Source organism: Leopardus geoffroyi, chromosome D3 (assembly GCF_018350155.1).
Source record: "Leopardus geoffroyi isolate Oge1 chromosome D3, O.geoffroyi_Oge1_pat1.0, whole genome shotgun sequence".
NCBI lineage: Eukaryota > Metazoa > Chordata > Mammalia > Carnivora > Felidae > Leopardus > Leopardus geoffroyi.
In genome coordinates, this window is record NC_059339.1 from 35,146,755 (window position 1) to 35,168,662 (window position 21,908).

General features: G+C 36.3%; 1 protein-coding gene across 1 annotated transcript in view; it reads right to left on the reverse strand.

Moving 5' to 3' along the window:
* The window catches only part of NDUFV2 (NADH:ubiquinone oxidoreductase core subunit V2), a 31,667-nt gene that overhangs the window by 4,754 nt on the left and 5,005 nt on the right, over positions 1–21,908 (reverse strand). The window contains exons 2-6 of the mRNA XM_045457072.1: positions 11,497–11,562; positions 9,595–9,657; positions 9,391–9,507; positions 6,229–6,397; positions 3,845–3,954 (exon numbers count right to left, since the gene is read on the reverse strand). Coding sequence (XP_045313028.1) covers positions 3,845–3,954; positions 6,229–6,397; positions 9,391–9,507; positions 9,595–9,657; positions 11,497–11,562 — 525 coding nt within the window. The remainder of the gene's footprint in view (positions 1–3,844; positions 3,955–6,228; positions 6,398–9,390; positions 9,508–9,594; positions 9,658–11,496; positions 11,563–21,908) is intronic.

The following is a 21,908-nucleotide window of genomic DNA, read 5'->3' on the forward strand; positions in this document are numbered from 1 at the left end:
GACACATATGCCCATGTGCCTAGCTATACCCTAGGTTTAACCAAAAGACGCTCAAAACAGAATGGGAAAGATTAAAGAGAAATGCCTAAACTATACTCCCATTCCCACCACCCCCCCCACCCCCTCCGGAAAACTGTTTAATTACTTAGGAAAATGTTTTATAGGACTCTGACACTGTGCTGGAGAAATCATGATTCAGTACTGCATCTCTAGTGCCCAGCCACATCGAAGTTCTTTAATATTTGTTCAATGATTAAACTTTTATAAAAATAAAACACTGCTTTCAAATTGCTTAGGGTTCAACAAATGTTCAAAACTTCAAAGCCAGGGGCGACTGGGTGGCGCAGTCGGTTAAGCGTCCGACTTCAGCCAGGTCACGATCTCGCGGTCCGTGGGTTCGAGCCCCGCGTCAGGCTCTGGGCTGATGGCTCAGAGCCTGGAGCCTGTTTCCGATTCTGTGTCTCCCTCTCTCTCTGCCCCTCCCCCGTTCATGCTCTGTCTCTCTCTGTCCCAAAAATAAATAAACGTTGAAAAAAAAAAAAACTTCAAAGCCAGAAGGAATCTTTAACTCATCTAATGATTTTATGTCCCCCAACTATTTATTATGAAAATTTGAAAACTATACATGAATACCCATATTCTTACCACCTATATTCAACAATTTTTAATTTGTCATATTTTCATTTTAATGCACATAACCTGCCCCCCCCCCCCCCGCCTGCTGTGGGTTGCACCATTTTGAGGTGTTTGGTTTTTTTTAAAGATGGCATTAAAAAAAATTTTTTTTAATGTTTATTTTGAGAGAAAGAGAGCTTGCAAGTGTGAGCAAGTGGGGGGGAGAGGCAGAAAGAGAGAGAAAGAGAGAGAAAGAAAGAAGAGAGAAAGAGAGAGAGAGAGAGAGAGGGAAAAACAGAATCCCAAGCAGACTCCAGGCTCCAAGCTGTCAGCATAGAGCCTGAAGGGGGGCTCAAACCTACAAACTGTGAGATAATGACCTAAGCCAACACCAAGAGTCTGATGCTTAACTGACTGAGCCACCCAGGCACCCTTGCGCTGCACCATTTTGAAAGCAATTGCACACATGATGGCATTTCACTCTTGATACTTCAGCAGACATCTAAGAATAAGAACATCTTCTAAATAACACAATGTCACCACACCTAACTGACAATAATTCTTTAATCAAATGTCAAGTCCATATTGAAAATCTACCCAACTATCCTCAATATGTACTTCACAGCTGTTTTTTTTCCTAAGCAGGAGCCAATGAAAGTTTATGTGACTATTTCATTTTATCCACCAGTCAAATGAGTTCCAGAAAAGTTAACTGCCCTGGGGGCACCTGGCTGGCTCAGTTGGTAGAGCCTACAGTTATTTTTTTGTTTTGTTTTGTTTATTTATTTTTGAGAGAAAGAGAGAAAGAGTGGGGGAGGGGCAGAAAGAGAGGGAGAGAGAGAATACCAAGCAGTCTCCATGCTATCAGCTTGAACCCACCAATGGTAAGATCATAACCTTAGCCAAAACCAAGAGTCAGACACTTAACCAACATAGCTACCCAAAGCATGCAGCTCTTGATCTCAGGGTCATGACTTCAAGCCCCATGTCAGGTATGCAGTCTACTTAAAATTAAAAAAAAAAAAAATAATTTATCTTGCCAAAGACCATACCACTACTAAGTGAAAGAATCTTTACCTTTTGGATAAACCCACAGGCTATTATATTTAAACTTAGAGTGCTTCACACAAAGCCTTGACTGATTCCTGCAAATCAAGATCCTCTTTATTTTAAGTAAATTACAGAAATGTGGGAGAAGGAAAAACTGTTGCCATATTTTTAAAGGACTTTAAGTTTTATTTATTTAAATAATCTATCTCCACACCCAATGTGGGGCTCAAACTCACGACTTTGAGAGCCGGAGTCACACACTCTTCTGACTGAGCCAGCCAGGCACTCCAATGACTTTTTTTTAAGTATAGGGGATAAAGAAGGTAAGAAATTTGAATCTCTGATCATTAAAATGAAGAAAATCACAATAGAGAATGAGACCACTCTAGAAATCTAAACAAATTTTATCTCCATTAAAAAATAAAATTGTAGATTTCTATTGCAGGGACTATAGCAGATTAGCTATCCTGAATGACCCACCCCCCAACTGTAACAACTAAAAATGCTAGATAAAATTAAAAAAACAAAAATTGTAAATGTCATCAATATGCTGACAAGAAAGAAATACCCAGAGCCAAAAACTCAGTGAAAACCCAGGCAGCCAAGTGGAACACTTGGCTTCAGGGTTTCACAGTCCAGAGGGGCAAGAGACAAAGCCCCAAGCCACAAGAGACATGTCAACCACACAAAGTTAAGACCCTAAAAAGCTATTCCCTCCAGGGTAAACTAGAAATTAAACTGTCTCTCAAGAAGAACTCCTAGTCTAGAACCTTACACTTTGGGTAATAGTGGAGGGTATACAGAGGAGCTTTCTTTTGCAATAGTAGAATTTCTAGGAGCAAGAGAAAACCAAGGCAAATACCTTCTTGAAGAATCCATACTCACTCAGTGCAGGACTAAAAGAATTCCCATTAAGTTTCTAAGAAGTAGGAACTAACAAAATATTATGTATGAAAACCATTAAATATAATTAGATAGCAAGCAATCTTTTAAAAAGGTAACTAGAAAATTCCACATGGAGATTAATACGGTACTTCTAAAAGACACAGGCCAAAGAAGAAATCAGAACATGTATTTTAAAATATTTAGAACTAAATAATAAAAATATTACTTATCAAAACTTGTGAGATACCATTTCTGTAAAATTTTTAAAAAGCAATATAGTATTGAACCGCCTGGGTGGCTCAGTCGGTTAAGTGTCCAACTTCGGCTCAGGTCATGATCTCACAGTTTGTGAGCTTGAGCCCCACGCTGGGCTTTGTGCTGACAGCTCAGAGCCTGGAGCCTGCTTCGGATTCCGTGTCTCCCTCTCTCTCTGCCCCTCACCTGCTTGCTCGCTCACTCTTTCTCTTTCAAAAATAAATAAAACATTTTTAAAAATTAAAAAAAAAAATAAGCAATATAGTATTACACATTAGTATGGCTGGATACATTACTCGAACAGTTTAAAAACATGTACAGGAAAAATATACACAATTTATGATACTGGTTACCTCAGAATGAAAGGGAATATAGGATTTGGGGGGCTTAGGAGTGGCTTATCTGCATCTGGAACTTATTTCTACAAATAATAATGATGAGGATAAAAATAATAGTACCTAATATTAGTGGTAAAAGGTTATGTTTTGGTGGTTATTTTCTGTATTTCTATGTAAATTATTTTTCATAATTTATAATTTTTTAAAATTTGGCATTCTCTCCTAGAGTTAAATGAAAAAATGTTTAAAAATAATATTTTTTAAGAACCTTCTAGTAGACAACAATGTGGAAGTTAAAACGGACATATTTTGTGCAAAGTTTTTCTAGTCTTTGCTTTTTTTTTAAGATGTGTTTTTTTTCATGTTTATTTATTTTGAGAAAGAGAGAGTGTGTGAGCGGGTGAGGGGCAGAAAGAAAGGGAAAGAGAGAATCCCAAGCTCTGCCTGGTGTGAGACTCATTACCTGAGCCAAAATCGAGTTGGACGCTTAACTGACTGAGCCACCCAGGCGCCTCCTCTATTCTTTGCTTTTTAATAAACTTGGAAAAAAAGAAAAAAAAAAACCCTTCTGGATAATTATGCCACCAGTTTCTTCTAAATGAATAATTCAGAAAATAATATCCACAGGATAGGAAATCAAATACTTAAAATTTAAAATATGGTATCATACAACGTTAATTTATATTAAATGGAATACTTACATAGTAGTTGTCATTTATTTGAACCATTGGTGCATTTACACAGGCCCCTAAACATTCCACCTCTATAAGAGTGAAAAGTTTATCAGGTGTCGTCTCCCCAACCTTTATTCCTAAAAATATAAATGACTGCTGTTAAGGACCAGGTTACACTTTAATAGCAATATAGCTTAATAAAACAACAACAACAAATTACAGCGGCATACAAAAAGTATTTAAGAACATTAAGTTTCTTAAAACAACTCTATATAATTATACTAGAATATGCAAGGATTTCTTTTTTTTTTTTTTATCTTTTTTATAATGTCTATTTTTGAGACAGACAGAGTATGACTGGGGGAGGTGAAGAAAGAGAGGGAGACAGAATCTGAAGCAGGAAGCGGGCTACAGGCTTCCAGCGAGCTGTTACCACAGAGCCTGATACAAGAGGGCTCAAACTCATGAACCAGGAGATCATGACCTGAGCAGATATTGGATGCTTAATTGACGGGGCCATGCAGGCGCCCCAGAACATTCAAGGATTTAAATGGACTTGTTCCTTTAAAAACAATCAAATTTCAGGGGACTCATCTCTACTGTCTGTTGTTGTTATACAGCAGAGTATCAGAATATATTATTTTCATTTTGTTTTTTTTTTTTTTTTTTTTTTTTAATTTTTTTTTTTTTTCAACATTTATTTATTTTTGGGACAGAGAGAGACAGAGTATGAACGGGGGAGGGGCAGAGAGAGAGGGAGACACAGAATCGGAAACAGGCTCCAGGCTCTGAGCCATCAGCCCAGAGCCCGACGCGGGGCTCGAACTCACGGACCGCGAGATCGTGACCTGGCTGAAGTCGGACGCTTAAACGACTGCGCCACCCAGGCGCCCCTATTATTTTCATTTTGATTGTGATAATTAACCTACCAAAATCAGTCACACTGTCAGACTGGCAAAGACTCAGAAAATTGCTAATGTCAAAGACCATTAAAACTAAAAGGAGGGGCACCTGGGTGGCTCAGTTGGTTGAGCATCCGACTTCGGCTCAAGTCATGATCTCACAGTTCCTGAGTTCGAGCCCTGCGTCGGGCTTTGTGCTGACAGCTCAGAGCCTGGAGCCTGCTTCAGATTCTGTCTCCCTCTCTCTCTGCCCCTCCCCACTCATGCTCTGTCTCTCTCTGTCTCAAAAAAAAAAACAAAAACAAAAACAAAAAAAATCTAAAAGGAAAACAGGCACTCTCATATCCTTAGGGAAGGCATTTTGGCAAAATATAGTAAAATCTGACCCAGCAATTCTACTTCTTGTAAACAACCTCAGTATATAGAATAGGACAAGTATGCAAAGATATGTATGCATGAAAGTAATTGCAGAATAACTTATAATAGAGAAATGAGGCAGACATACATATGTTATAGCCAAAATAAAGTACAAAAGACAAAGACATATTTATGTTTTTAATAATGAAAATAAGTAAAACAAAATCTAAAACTAATATACACAACTATTATCAGAATTTGTACATTAGAGGGGGCGCCTGGGTGGCTTGGTCGGTTAAGTGTCCGACTTCGGCTCAGGTCATGATCTCACGGTCCGTGAGTTCGAGCCCTGCGTCGGGCTCTGTGCTGACAGCTCAGAGCCTGGAGCCTGTTTCAGATTCTGTGTCTCCCTCTCTCTCTGCCCCTCCCCGGTCCATGCTCTGTCTCTCTCTGTCTCAAAAAAATAAATAAACGTTAAAAAAAAAGAATTTGTACGGTAGAATTTGTACATTAGAGGGTGGGATTTTGAGCAGACTTCAGCTTTCTGTGTTACATACTTCAATACAACCCAACTAAAGTAACTAAACTATTACTTTATATTCAGTAACAAGATAAAAGTATACCTCCTTTTACTTCCTTTGATTTTCAGTTATTAATGCAGCAATGGCAGTTTTGTATGGAAAAATGCCCTTTTAATTTTGTAAATGCTATCATAATAATACTTCAAGTACTTCCAAGCAGAAAATACTTCAAATTTCCCTTCCCAACACATTCTTACTATTTTCTTATCTTATTTGTTCCAAGACTCATTTGGAAGAATACAAGGACAATGCAGTCACTTTTTTATGTACCACATGCTATTATTACACAATGAGTGAAATTTAATTTTTAACAATGAAAACTTTAAACCCCCCACAAGCTTTTCCAACATGCTTAATGATTACAGGAAAAGAAGAAAACTCAACTTTGAGGCCGAGAACTAAGGAAAAATATAAAATAAGAATAAATAAAGGTGGGCAACCACAGTAAGACAAAAATTTACTGATGAAAAGTACACATCCAGTACGATGGCAAACACTGGAAAACTTAAGTAGAAATGGGTCAAATCTAGAAAGACAATTCTATTTTTCATTAAAGTTATGTGTCCCATACCAAGCTTATTCTGGATGGCCTCCAGTATGCTGTCAGAGTTTCGAAGCATGCAAGGTGTAGTAGTGCAGACCTGAATGTGATACTTTCCAACTGGCTTTCGATTATACATCGTATAAAAAGTTGCTACTTCATATACTCTCATTGGAGGTACCTGTAAAACTTCCGCAACCTAAAATATTAGGAAATTTTAAGATGGTATAATTACAATGTTTATTAATTGAACCTTAGGTATGTTGTAAAGCACATAAAGTCAATATTGCTTCAATTTGCTAAAAACACGAAAGTTCTTCTGAGGCAGAAAATACACTTGTATTTGATATTTGTGAGGTGCAAGTCCCTCAGTTGTTGCAGCCTTTACACTTAAACCACACAAAGCCCAGAAGCTAATGGTTACAGCACCTCCTCCACTTACCCCATGCCCCATCTCTGCCAAAGGATCTTCTTTTCTCTAAATGTTTCTAAGTTTTTCACTATCAAGAATTTCTACTTTGGTCATTTCAACCCTCATATTTTATAATTTTAAATTTCTAAATGTCAAAAAATTTGTTGGTCAAATCCCAATAAATTAATTATATTTTTTCAACCCTTCACCAATTTTTTCAAAAAGTCTTGATGTTACTGGTGATGTACAATGCATGCAAATGGTATGGCAACACAAAAAAGGGCAAGAATCAAAGCTCACCTATTAGCCTATCTTGATTTATATATCTACACGCTTATATACACACAAAGCTCACATACATACACATACGTTAAGTCTCCAGAAAATCTAAAACACAACTTCTACTTCTAATCAAGACACTCTTTACAAAAATCTTATGGACTAGTACTTCCCAACTCTTCACATCAAGGTATTTAGCAAATATGTATTGACACAGTGAGGTTCAGGACCAAGGGATTCATTGTCTAAGCACAACTCTCTTGGTCAGAGCAAGTCTGTTAATGAAAACAAGGTTGTTTTAGTTGTTTGCTAGGGATAGTCTACATACAGTCTGTCATGACTACCATCCTGGTTACAACTTTCCAGGTGATCTAATATCATTTAATCTATCAGGTCTTAAGATTTGCTATCTGGCATTCTTAAAAAAAAATATGCATATATCCATGTTTTGATATGAAAGAGGAGTTTGTTAAATAGCATTTCAGATGACAAATATGTTGAACTTTCTCATATTAGAAAATCTAAAGGATATGTATTCTCAAAAGACATATAATCATGGCTCACTGGTGAAAGATAAGTAGCTGTGCTAAATTTAATTTGGGGATCCTAAACCAGGTATGTACCTCTGAAACTGGGAGCTCTCTCAAAACACACATGCTAGAGCCTGAAAATACACAGTGTTCCTGGAACCCTACCACTGATGCTAACTTGAAAGAGCTCCCCTGGGAAGACTGCTGTGCATCTCCCTACACTCTAGTGATGGTTAAAGACTAACATGTGAGCTTCTGGATTTTGTTTTGGTTGTAAGATTGGGCTTTTTCTTTGGGGGCTAGGGGGTAAGAGAGTAAAGAAACAACAATATTAAAAGTCTCAAATGTAAAATGGAATTTGATTCTATCCTCTGTACACTTTCCTGCCTCTCACACATACACATTCAATTCTAAATAGAACAGGACAATATTTGTGACATGTTCTCACATTAGTTCTCATTTATTTTACTCTGCTAAGCTTGCCATTCAGCAAGACTTCCAACACAACTCCTATTATTAAAAATGTGAATTTTGGGGGTGCCTGGAAGGCTCAGTTGGTAGAACATGCAAGTCTTGATCTCAGGGTGGTTAAGTTTGAGCCCCACAGTGATGTAGAGATTACTTGAAAAAACATAATCTTTAACAATGTGAATTTTTGCAAAAAAAAAAAGCATCATCTATGGTTAGAAACACACCTAAATCATTATTTAGAATGTTGGCTATAATACAAAACAGTGCTAAGTAATTTAAAAAATACCCAAAGAGGCATGTGATTTATTGGGGAAAAAACCCACCTGACTATATTTTACCAAGTACAGTACCAACCAAACTTGCTTTGTAACATTTTTCATAGTCAAAAAAACCAAAAAAATATAAAACTAAAGGCCCATAACCATGTTAGAGTACTGTACAAAGCAAATAAGCGATATGAACTGAATCTAAAATTTGTATATGGGATTCCAACAAATCACTGAAGACATTCCTGTTCTCTAAGAAAGATGATAATGGTCTATTCTAATAGACCAAATAAAATTTAGAAGGTGAAAAGAGGAATGAAATATAGCAGAATCTCTGCCAATACTCAGTCAAGCAGAAAATGCAATGAACTGGAAATGTTCAGTCCCAACTCTATCACTTAGGAATCATAACATAATAATTTAAAGAGATCTACCCTAGTTCAAAATCTTCACTGTACATAAGGAAGTAAGTCTACAGAAAAGTCAGATCTCTTAGCTCGAAGTCAAATATACTTTCCATTATATTACACTGGCTTATTATTTGTGAGATTCTCGTAAGAATCAAATAATATATGATTTTGTATGGTACTTCATAAACTATACACTGTAGCATAATACCACAAAAATTTAATTAATACAATGTAAGTGTAAAATGTGGATAACTGTTGAAACAATTCCTCAGAAAAAAATTAATCTTAAAATATGTATGAACAGATTAACTTCCTTTAAATGGGTCACCCATAGCATTTTTGTAAGTTGCTGGTTATTAAGCATAGGGTGCCATCAAGTGTCATAAATACGATGTCATAAACACTGATATAAATCTTTATTAAAGCCTACAGCCAAAGATAAAAACTAATAAAAAGATTCATATTAGGTATGAAAGATCAGATCTTTTTCTCTATAATTTTAGTGTTTAATACATTAATTTTCAGAATACCTTAAGAGCAAATTATACACATGTGGGATCTTTTTATCTTTATTATGGTCATTTAAGAGAAAAAAGAGAAAGCTACTGTGACTATAATGCCTCTACTATTTCTTACAAGGATATAAAGCTCTCCATGTTATTAAGAGAACCAACAAAACCACAAATTTGAGGAAACAAATTATTAAAAAGGCTTCAAACTCCTAGATTCTGACACTAATAATCATCAGAGGAATTTCTACATAAGGAAGAAATTCTTACACAGTCTCTTCTCTTTTCAAACTAAGGCAAAAATGAATTCGGTACCTTGTTCATGGCAGAGATGGGCAGCCATCCATTCTGTCTTTGGGCTAAATCCAGGACTGGAAGCACAGCTGCTGCTTTATGTCCTTCTGGATAGTTTCCTACAATTGCCTCTATCCTCTGTATCAAAGAAAAAGCACCTGTTTTCATACATTTGGAAGATACTAAATATTTTGTAAATTAATCGTAATGTTAATTTTGTCATACCTTATAGTTTTCTGGTGTGAAATCAAATGGAGTATCTGGGTTATTCTCAGGAGTATCTCTGTGCTATACAAAGGGAAAAAAAGTTTTTCAAAATTATCAAAATTACCTCAAAAGTGTTAACAGCTTTATTACTATACTACTACTGATCATTTAATCTCTTCACTTTAGTGGCATCTGGGTTGGTCAGTCAGTTAAGTGACTCTTGATTTCGGCTCAGGTCATGATCTCACAGCTCATGCGTTCAAGCCCCGCATTGGGCTTTGCACTGACTGTGCAGAGCCTGCTTGGGATTCTCTCTCTCTGCCCCTCCCTGATGCTCCCTCTCTCAAAAACAACAACAAAAAAACCAAAACAAAACAAAAAAACAACAACAAAAAAACCTTTAATCTCTTTGCTTTAATTCCACTATAACATATATCAATCTATCCTTGCATCAAAAAGAATGGCTAATTATTAAATACACATTTGAGGAGTATGATTAACAAAAGTAATGTTAACAGAATTTAAGAGAACTAGCTTTAGAACCAAAATCAAAAAAAAAAAAAAAAATAACAAAAAACAAGTGTTATCCAACTTGATTAGAGAATATACTCTTTTTAAGTTGACTTATTTATTTTGAGAAAGAGAGAGAGAATGAATCCCACGCAGGCTCCACACTGTCAGTGCAGAGCCCAATGTGGGGCTTGAACTCACAAACTATGAGATCATGACCAGAGCTGAAACCAAGAGTTGTGCATTCAACTGACTGAGCCACCTAGGCAACCCGAGAATAGAATCTTCTAATATAATTACCAAAACAAACAAAGTGCTGGAACGCTTATAAAATTAAGACACAAAATTCTTAGTGTGAACATAACTTGCATTGTTCCAAAAGAATTTATCAGATTATCAAAAGGACCCACTACTTCAGGGAAGGTACAAAAGCACCATCTCTTCCCCACATAACAGAAACTAGCCAATGGCAAGCAGCTTTATTTCTTCTCCGTAAAAAGAGCAGGCCCTCTTCAAAAACTGACAAGAAACGGCATGTCAACAGGAAATCAAATGAGTCACACTGAGATTAACACTTACATCAATTAATGTTTAGTATGTACAGTGAACAAAGAACTGTATCCCTTATGCTAACTCTCAAAGTTCTGCTTTTTTAAGGATATAAAAGAAGAAAGAAAATGGAAACTTTGGACAATGATCTCAAATATGTGGCAAATTTTATGTTTCTAGACAAACAAAATATAAAGCAGGAATCAACTCAATGGTATGGCTAACTCACTTACTAGGATTCAACCTGGAAATAACTCAGTTAATAAAACTGTACCACTAACTCAAAATCATCCTATAAATCCACCAAATTGCCTTTAAACAACACAAAATTAATCCCTGAAAATCATGCCTTGTCACAGAAAGGAGAAACGTCTCTCTTTTACTTGTACAACTAAGCTGGGGAGTTCACTGGCCTCTACCTGGAGTTAAACCCTGTAAAGCAAAAATATAAAGGCAACCACTAATGTATTCACTGTATTACTAAAGTCCGTGAGTTTCAAACTAGAACCACTTTGAGATTCCCCAAGTTGCAGCCATACAATCTTTATTCAGCCACTATGACTGATTTTTAAGAACCCAAAGTGAGACTAGAAATCTTGTTAGGGCTCATAGTAATTTCATCAAAAAATAATCTACATTCTTATTCCCAGAGTTGCCCTGGTGTCAATTTAAACTTGAGAGGTTCAACTGCAATCACACAACTTTTGAGATGTAATGAATTCAATTAGCTATATTTAAATCACCACCTTGGCCAGCATATACCAAAGACACTGGTGTTTAAGATACTTCTGATTATCACAATAGATTTACCCAAATTTCCAAAAGTCTTTCCATTCTGAAGAAATCAGAGTAATTACTTACAACAAATAAGGCTCCTCCAGCTCCATTTTGCACAGCTGTCTTATGTAAATTCCTTATATGTCTTCCCTAAAATTTCAAGAAAGTTTCGTAAGTCATAAGCCTTAATAAATTTTCAGGAGTAAATACTTAAGATCCATAATTAAAAATAGAATCAACTTATATAAGTAAAAGATCTTAGGAGATATGGCCTACTGTGCTACACCCTGCCTATCTCTATCTCAGAAGTACAAGGAAACAGAGATCCAAGGAAAGGTTATTAACTTGCCTAAGGTCACACATGCGTCCATGGAAGAACTAGGTCCACAACCCGTATCTCTTGGAGTCATGTATCCTTTCTACTGGACTCTTTTTGGCATGCATTGAGAAAGTTAGTGTTCCATTAACTTACAGCCTTTCACTTTTGTCTGAATCAAGTTGGGTGCCAGCTTTCATTTACTGTGGGCTTTCATAAACATGTTTTCATTCTGTACAAATGAGTCATATACTATGCACAAATGAGTCAAGTGTGTCCCCCTTTTTCGATTCTTTGCTGAATTAGTTTACAAACTCTAGCCATAAAGTTTCAGAGAGCTGCTTATGATGCTATGCAGTGACCACAGTCAATTGTTTTAGAAGAAATCCATTTGATTACTTTCTGTTGCATTTCATTTCTCTTTGCCCAATTGCTCCCCACAACACCCCTACCCTCCCCACAGCCACCAAAAGCAATTCAACAACTATTCAGGAATCCTCTGATTTCTGAGTTCTACTTATCACAAAGATGGTAGAACACTGGATTAAATCAAGCATGGAACTAGCGAAGAGTTGAACAATTCAAAGAAAGCAAATACAAAAGAAGTAAAAGCAGTGATGTATAACACAATCATGTATTTAAACTATCCTAGGTCCAAATACTGAAGATGAAGAAATGTTTATGTAAATACTTGTTTAATTAACAAAAGATCCAAGTACAGAATGTGAGACATAGGTATAAAATATAGGGGTAAATACCAGTTTCAGGGTAATGGGAGAAGGGGAGAATTTGATTGGCTAAATGGTATACAAGGGGGCTTCAACTCTTGTTTTTGTTTTCTTTCTTAGACAGTAAATGGATACACAGTGTTTATTCTTTTTTGTGTCTTAAACACATACAACTTGAAAAAAAAAAATCAAGGAGATAGTTTAGGTTCTTATACTTTTATTCAAATTCTCCTCAACTGCTCCAGGGTCAACCTGTAAATTACACACAAGGTTATGCTTATATCCCTAATTTGCCTGTCCATAAAACTGAGATAGACAGATAAACATAAAACCAAGGTCACATTCCCAAGCAATACTATTAAAAACAACATCAACATAAGGCTTTAAAAAATTAACTGAAACTAAAGTTTAGGAAATAGAACCTGCCGTCACTTTAGCTGAGATTTTTTTAAATCAAAGAACAATTTTTACAGAGTAACATTAGTGAATTACTTAACTAAATTTGGAGGGAAAACAAAGGATTTCATAATAAAGTAAGGAAGGATTAAGAGAATGGAGGGGCACCTGGGTGGCTCAGTTAGTTAAGCCACCAACCCTCGACTCTTGATTTCAGCTCAGGTCATGATCTCACAGTCCTGAGGGTTCTGAAATGGAGTAGGCTCTGAGCTGGGTGTGCAGCCTGCTTAAGATTCTCTCCCTCTCTCCCCCTGTCCTTCCCCCACTTGTGTTCTCTCTCAAAAAAAAATAAATAAATTTAAAAAAATTTTAAAAATGCTTAAGAGAATGGAAAGCATCCAGTCCCCTCTTTTCCTAACTTCCGAACTATTTTACTGTCTCTTTACCCACTCCCTCAGGGTAGGTTGTCCTCAGGGCTCAGCTCTGTCCTAGGTTCTGTTCTCCATAGATCTTTTGCCCCTGAAGAGCTTATTTATTCTCATCTATGAACTCCATGCTGATGATTCTTGAATCATTCTTGGCAAAAAATTAACAGCCTGAAGAGATCATAAACACACATAAACCAATGAGAAAAATGAGTATACATGAACAGAAATGTCAACATAATTTTAATGAACTAGTAATCTAAAACATGCATTTTTAAATGAGAGAATATTTGCAGCTATCAAGTTAGCAATGATTTTTTTTCAAAGATAACAATTCTGTTGAGCACATGGAGGAATGGGCATGCTTATACATTAGGTAAAAATTGGTAACAGTCTTTTAGGAGAACAAATTGACATAGTATATGGACAGACTAAAGAAAGTTTCCATCTTTTAACTTAGTAATTCTACTTTTAGAATTTTATCCTAAAAAATAGTATAAAATGAGGATAAAAGTTTATAGAGAAATATATTCTCTGTATTGTTACAGGAAAATACAAACGCCAAAAAGGCCAACATAGAGATCTTTTAAATAAATATTAATAATTCCAACAAAAATATTATTTAAAAAAATTTGTTTCCTATTTGAGAGAATGCACACGTGAGCATGAGCAGGGGAGAGGGTCAGAGAGAGAGAGAGAGAGAGAGAGAGAGAGACAGACACAGAGAGACAGAGAGAGACTATCCCAAGCAGGCTCCATGCTCAGCACAGAGGCCAACGCTGGGGGGCGGGGGGAGGAGGGGGTATCATGACCTGAGCCAAATCAAGACACTCAACCTACTAAGCCACCCAGGTGCCCCCCCAAAATCATATTATGTTGCTACCAAAAATCATATTTCCTAAAAATAATGACACTGAAAGATGTATTTGTGCCACAATCGTAACTAGAAAACATCAGAGTTAAATGAAATAAAAAAGCATAAACTACCATCCCAATTATATTCAATATAGACACTAAAAGACTGGAAGGCCATAACAATTTAAAGTGCTTATCTGTCATTATTATAACAAGATTATAAGAAACTCTTACTTTCATATTCTATTTTTTATATTTTTCTCCATTTTCCATGCTTCCTATTCAGTATGGATTGACAAACAAAATATCTTACTAAAAACATTCATCAAGTATAAAATGAAACTTAACACCTCTACCGTTAATCCTATTTATCTTTCCAACTTCCCTATATATTACCAAATTAAACACCACCAATCTCTAAGTTAAAATAGCTTCAGTTTGGGGTCAATATTTGATCCCTTCCTCATTATTCCAGGATCTGCCACACAACTTTACTTAAAATGAATAATACAGGGGAAAAAAAAGAAAAGAAAAATGCAGAGATAATCTTGAAAATCAGTCTGGTCTCTGGGGCTATGTAGCTACATACTGGAAAATCTGGGGCTATGTAGCTATATATTGGAAAATCTATTTTGAGGCACTGTCTGGCTGACCTGTAATTCTGGATTTGCACATGAGTTTATACACAAACACACACACAGACACTTCTACCCAAAATTACGTGTTTTAAAGTCCAAATCATTGAAAGCAGACTACTGATTGAGGTCCGGAAAAAAGGAGCTACTTTAAAGAAAAAAACCACTGGAGTTTCAGATTAAAAAGAAATTTTTTTTTAGGGGCGCCTGGGTGGCTCAGTTGGTTAAGCGTCTGACTTTGGCTCAGGTCATGATCTCACGGTTCATGAGTTCAAGCCCCGTGTCGGGCTCTGTGCTGACAGCTTGGAGCCTGGAGCCTGCTTCAGATTCTGTGTCTCCCTCTCTCTCTGTTCCTCTCCCACTTGCACTCTCTCTCTCTCTCAAAAATAAATAAAGATTAAAAAACATTTTTTTAAATTTTTTTAAATTTGGGTTTAAATCACCACTCTGCCACTTACTAACATGTGACTTTACACAAATCGCTTAATATTTTTAAGCCTCAATTTCTGCACCTATATAAAACAGGAATGTTTTGAGGTTCAAATAATAGTTTCTCTGAAAGCACTATATGACCTCTTAAAGCATTATCACATCTGCTTAGCTGATATGGGGATAAAACATTTAATAAGTGAGGAATGGAAGATTTAAATACAACTGCATTTTAAGAACTAAACAGATTTTAAAATTGCACTTGGTTAGCTGACTCTAACTCAAGAGGCACTGTCACAAAAGGACAGATTACTGAGAGCTTCCTGAATATCCACATAATTATTTTTATTATCTATAGCCACATAAGACTACCAATTTTTCTAGTGAAAATATAAATGCTTAAAAAATACTATCTCCTCCCTCATGACTGAAATTAATATAAAAATCTTTTTTTTTTCCTAAGTGGAAGGAGGAAGAAGCAGTAGTACTGGTAGACAATTTTTCATGGGTGTGGGTTTCTGCACATCTCTGCACATGAGCAGAGGCACTAGCCATTAACAGCTTTCGTTCCACGCTATCTTTTCAAGGATTTTTGTAGAGAATATCTCCCTCTTGGGCAAAGGTTGGGCAAGTGCTCTTGTAACTGCGGTTGGGTTCCTCAGTTGTGAGGTACAGCATTCGCCCAGGCTGCTCCATGTCACTCCCATGGGATGTGAGGGTGAAGGAAAACCAATTCTAACACGAAGCTTCTGCTGGCTGCTATGCCGAGGATTAAAGTCCTCTGTCTCTGACCCAAGAGTCTCAGTCAGATCCATTAAACTGAGGCAGGTTAACTTGTTAGCTAGCAAATACGGTAAAATCTCAAGAGCCTTCACAGTTCTTGACAAGAAAAATCAAAATATACAAATATGCCAGTCTGCATGTCCCACTAATTTTTCAAAATATAGAAAATATTATAAAAGAGAGAATGAATACAGTGGTATTACAAAAGAAACCAGTAACAGTGGCTGTCTCTGAAGAGGGGGATCAAGGATGTGGAGTAGGGAAGGAAATTTACTCTTTAATATACACAATGTATTTTATACATTCACTATATCCTTGTACCTCTATTCTTTAATATACATTTTATACTATAATATATATATCCTTGCATACCATTTGAATTTTTTGCCATGTATATATTTCATATTTTTCATATTTTCATATACATTTCAACTTTTAAAAATGAATAAAGTCTTTAGTCCTTTTTTCTCTCTTACTTTCACCACTCTATTTCAGACATTATTTCAGGTCTGTGCATTACTCTAAGAGCTTTCTAGCTGACTCTTCCCCTAATCAACCTGCTTAATGTCATCAAACTGATCGTTAAAATACCACTTCCTTATGGTGGTCAGGATATGAAAAAAGGACAAATACAAACAGGAAGTATCAATTCCATTGTTTCTAAAAGCCACATTTTCCACATTCTAACATCTCAGGAATTGGGATCATCACTGGTACTTAATATTCTATAAATATACCACATACAGAGAGACAATAGCCAACTGGTTAAAAGCCCAACTCCACCGCCACTTTCCTCTTCTGTAAAAAGGGAATAACAGTACATACTTCATAGGATTATTGTAATGATTAAAAGAGATAATCCATGCCAAGTGCTTAATATGCTGCCTACATATAGTAAGTACTATATTAGTGTTACCTATCGTTAGCTATTTTTATAGTAGTACTATATGTCAGGCACTAAGCTTTTTTACACATTTAATTCTTACAACTTTCATGCAAGATGGGTATTATTTCAAGAAAATACAGATTTAAATGAGTTATGAAAACTTCTCATAACTAATTATTGGTAGAACAAGCATTAAATCTTAGGTCTAATGCCTACAAGGTTATGGCCTTATTATCAGCCACTTGAATGGAACTATTTGATGAAATCAGAGCTCTAGAAGAACAGAGTAAATCTAGGAAATCAAAGAGTTTAAGAAAACCAGGAATGCATCCATACACAGGGAGACAGATTAGAAATGAAAAGACCTGCCTCCTCCATTGGCTCACCACGTTCCCATTTAGAGACTGAGGGATATATGTATGTCCTTTATTTAAAACAAGCTATTTACTGTTTTTTTAAAAGCCTTTTTTGAAAAAAACAGTTCTGTTCCTATAAAAAACCTAAATATGTGTGTGTGTGTGCATTAGCATAGCATTTGAGCAACTTAATTTCGATGTCTGAAGCCAACTTCAAGGTAGTAGAAAAAAGGCTCAGATAATTTGTTTATAAAACAATAAACCAAGTGAAATAGGGTAAATTGATAAATATTAGCCCTTATCAAGTTAGCAAGTGGCCATTTTCAAAGCTACCCTGTTTTTTGAGATGTTTAAAAGCTTCATCTATTTTATATTCATTATAACATCCACATCAGACACTTGGCAATAAAGGAATAAATAAGATATGAAAAGTCTGAATTAACATCTTTGCACTAGTTAATAAACCATTTGATTTTAGTTTCACCTTGGAATGAAGAGGTATTCCAGGACCCATTATCGGTCTTAAAACTAGACTTAGCTAGGCTGGACTGATTTGAAGAGTAAGCAGAGATTCCCCCCTTAGAGTCTACTCTTTTCACCAGACTAGAGTCTGGCTTCTCATTGAACTCTGAAGTATCTATGCTTCAATGAATTCCATTTGAATACAGTGAACACCAGTTGAAAATTTAAGTAACTTTTTTTAAAATAGACAAGAACATAATTTGACATATAGCTCAGAATTAATAGTGGGCTTCGATTCTAGCTTATTCTTTTTTCAGAGTGTTGAAACACTTCTGAAGAAGGAACAGAGAGGATTTACAGCAAATAGTGGCAGTGTTTTCTTTGAATTCAACTCAAGTGGCTTTGTGTTAAGTATACTTCAACACACCTTTTTTCACTGACTCCTCAAAAATCTATGGTTAGTTATTATTATTTCCATTTTACTTTTAAAGAAACTTAGGCTCAGAAACCGTAACCTGCCTTATACTACACAATTAGTGACAGAGACGGAGTTTGAGCCCAAGCCTTTTGGATTTAAGTCCTCAGCTTGATTAGCCCTTCCCTTTTTAATCACTATTTGTATTACCAATACCAGTAGCTCAAAATGACGATAATTTAAATTTGACACTCTTCCACCCACTCCCCAAGAACAGAATCTTTCATGGGCCCTACATTTGTCTTTTTAGTTTCTCCTGTTGCTCAAACATTAACAGTATCCACTCTGTTCACTTTTCAGTTCTATCAGACATTTGCACTTTAAAAGGCCACATCCAGCCAGAGGAACTTAATAAAGGACAAGGAAGCTGCAAGACAAAACTGACAGAATCAGTAACCTAATTAGTTAGAAAGACAGGACTAAGGTCAGGCAATAGAAAAAATGTTTTCCTTTATTAGCAACCAATTCAGGCAAGGAATATACGTTTCACACTACCCTGAATATTTAGATTAAATCCACAATATATGTGTGCACCAGCAAGGCGGGGGGGGGGGGGGGGGGGGGGGAGGGTCACAACTCACATGTGAAACATCTGGTAAAGGGAAAGTGATATTGGCTCCCAATGTACTTTCTTCCCATTGTTCACCGATTATCTACTCACCTATTACCTACAGCCTCCCTCACTGCCAGCTTAAGCAAAAGCCATTTCTTTCAGCTGTCTAGAGCAAAGACATGCAGAGAAAACAAAAAGCTCCCAAGAGCTTTATGTATAATATACTCAGAATAGGTATTCCCTACATTTTAAAGTTTTCAATCCATTTGGGTTTAATAAAGTAGATGATGGATGAGCTAATAGTAACTGTGAAATCTATTTCAAGGATAGTGATAATAAATACAAGTGCTAACTCTGCATCAAATACGTGCTACAAACTTTACAAATGCTGTAACTCATTTACTTCTCCCAGCAACCCCTACCATATAGGTATTATTATCATCCCCAGTTTTACAGATGTGGAAACTAAGGTGCAAAGAACAAAAGAAAAAACTTTTCCTAGATCACACAGCTAAATAAATGAAAAGCCAAACATAAGTTTTCCTGACTACTAAAATTAAGTTTTGTTAATATTTTCAACTATACACGGGAGGGCTCTTACAAATGTCTTCCAAATAAAATTCCATCAATAATTTAAAAATGTTAATTCAGATTAAAGAAATCGGATTTTTCTAGCACTGTATAAGAGAATTAACAAGCAAAATTTGGCCAAATTATGTAACAGAAAAGCTACCCAAAAAGCCCAGGTATTACAGGAGCATTACAGATTAAGATAACCATATCAACAGCAACAATACTGTCTATCCTGACCATAAATTAAACAAAGCACTCTTTAAACATGTAAAATCCAATGTGGATATAAGCAACACTCAAATATTCTAACAATAGGGATACTTCCTAGAAATGAAATGTCCAAGTATCATTTTAGCCAGCAGACCTAGGTTCAGTCACACCTTTGCCAATTCTAGTATGGTAACCTTGGGCAAGTCACTCTACCTCTCCATAACTAAGTGTGCTTACCTATAAAATCACAGCAATACCTATCTTAAACTGTTAAAGATGAAATGAGATGAAATATTTAGCAAAGTATCATTGTAAGTACTCGTGTACTGGCCACTATCATTATTATCATTATTATTATTACTGGAACTTTAATTAAACAGTAACACTCCCAATTTCCCATTATCTTTTCCTCTTGTGCTCCATTAAAATGAAGGAAATAAAATGGCCAAGCTATAGGCCTCAATAATTACAAAAACAAATAAGACCCTAAATAATTACAAGTTGACTGTAGGAGCAAACATTCATTTTCAAAAGGTTAAGTGATTTGAAGAGCTTTTGGCCTAAAGAATTAACTGATAAGGGGTGCCTAGGTGGCTCAGTCGGTTAAGCGTACAACTCTTGATTTCGGCTCAGGTCATGATCTCAATGGTTTGCAAGTTAGGGGCCCCTGTCCAGCTTTGTGCGGACAGCTCAGACCTGCTTGGGATTCTCTCTCTCCCCCTCTCTCTGCCCTCTCTCCTTCTCTCTCTCAAAATAAATAAATAAACATTAAAAAAAAAGAATTGGTAAAACCTAAGCATAATTTTTTTGTTGTTGTTTAATTTGAAAAACAAACATGAACAAATGCTCTGTAAATATAAGTTGTCTTATTTTCTAGTCTTAGGGACTAATACTCAGACAAGCATATATTGTTTAAAATTTAGTAAACCTGGGGCGCCTGGGTGGCGCAGTCGGTTAAGCGTCCGACTTCAGCCAGGTCACGATCTCGCGGTCCGTGAGTTCGAGCCCTGCGTCAGGCTCTGGGCTGATGGCTCAGAGCCTGGAGCCTGTTTCCGATTCTGTGCCTCCCTCTCTCTCTGCCCCTCCCCCGTTCATGCTCTGTCTCTCTCTGTCCCACAAATAAATAAAAAAAACGTTGAAAAAAAAATTAAAAAAAAAAAATTTAGTAAACCTATGACCGGGTGGAGCTCAAGGATGTGTTTTTTTTTTTTTTTTAACTTTTATTTATTTTGAGAGAGCAAGTGCATGCATGAGAACAGTGGAGGGGCAGAGAGAGGGGCAGACAGAGTCCCAAGCAGACTCCACACAGGGCTCCATCTCATGACCATGAGATCTTGACCTGAACCAATGATGGATACTCAACCAACTGAGCTACCCAGGTGCCCCCAAAGTAGGTGTATTTATTTATTTTAGAGAAAGAGATTGAGAGCAAGCAGAAGAGCAGAGAGAGACAGAGAGGGAGACAGAATCTCAAGCAGGCTCCACACTGTCAGCACAGAGCCCAATATGGGGCTCCAATTCTTGAACCTTGAGATCATGACCTGAGCCGAAATCAAGTTGGACGCTTAACTGACTGAGCATGCAGGTGCCACAAGTATGTGTATTTTTAAAGCATCATAGACGATTCTTTTTTTTTTTTAATTTTTTTAACGTTTATTTATTTTTGAGACAGAGACAGAGCATAGAGACGATTCTTTTAATCAAGTTTGGGATTTACTGCTTTAGAGTATATGGCATCTATATCCTAACATGCAGATGATGGATTTTCTGAATGGTCTTCAAAATTTAAGGATGCCAAGAACAAGAAATGCTAGGCTATCTTTTCCAACCCAGAATCTCTGGAAGTACTGAGGGATATTAAGGAATATTTTAGTCAGTGATGATAAGGAACTATCATGGTATCTCCTTAGGAACAAAATTGCACCCATCATGACCAAAGTTAACCTCTTCTTCTTATCCCCTCCGCTCTCTTCCTTTAAATACAGTGAAATCACTTCCCTGGTTTCTGATCACACTGACAAACTATTCTACTATTATAGCATCTATAAAACTTAAATCTTCACCAAACACGCCAATTTCCCTTGGTAAATTTGAGCAACTTAAGAAAAATAAATTTAAAAGAAGAAACAAAAAATAGGACTTGCAAACAAACCCAGTTCAGGCTCCTACTACTGTGTAATTTGGGGCATATTTGTCTGGGAATCATCAGCTGTCTCATGTACAAAATGGGATAACACCCAGAAAAGTATCCCACGTATAAGGCATTTTCCCTCTCCACCAACAAGGCAAAGAAAAAAGTGTGTTTAAATGTTAAATCTTTAGTGCTTGTTGAATGAAAAAAATCTCCTGCAACCAATTTATAACAGGTTTCCTGATGTGACTCAAAAAGTAGTGGGTGAGTCAAGGTTTCTCAA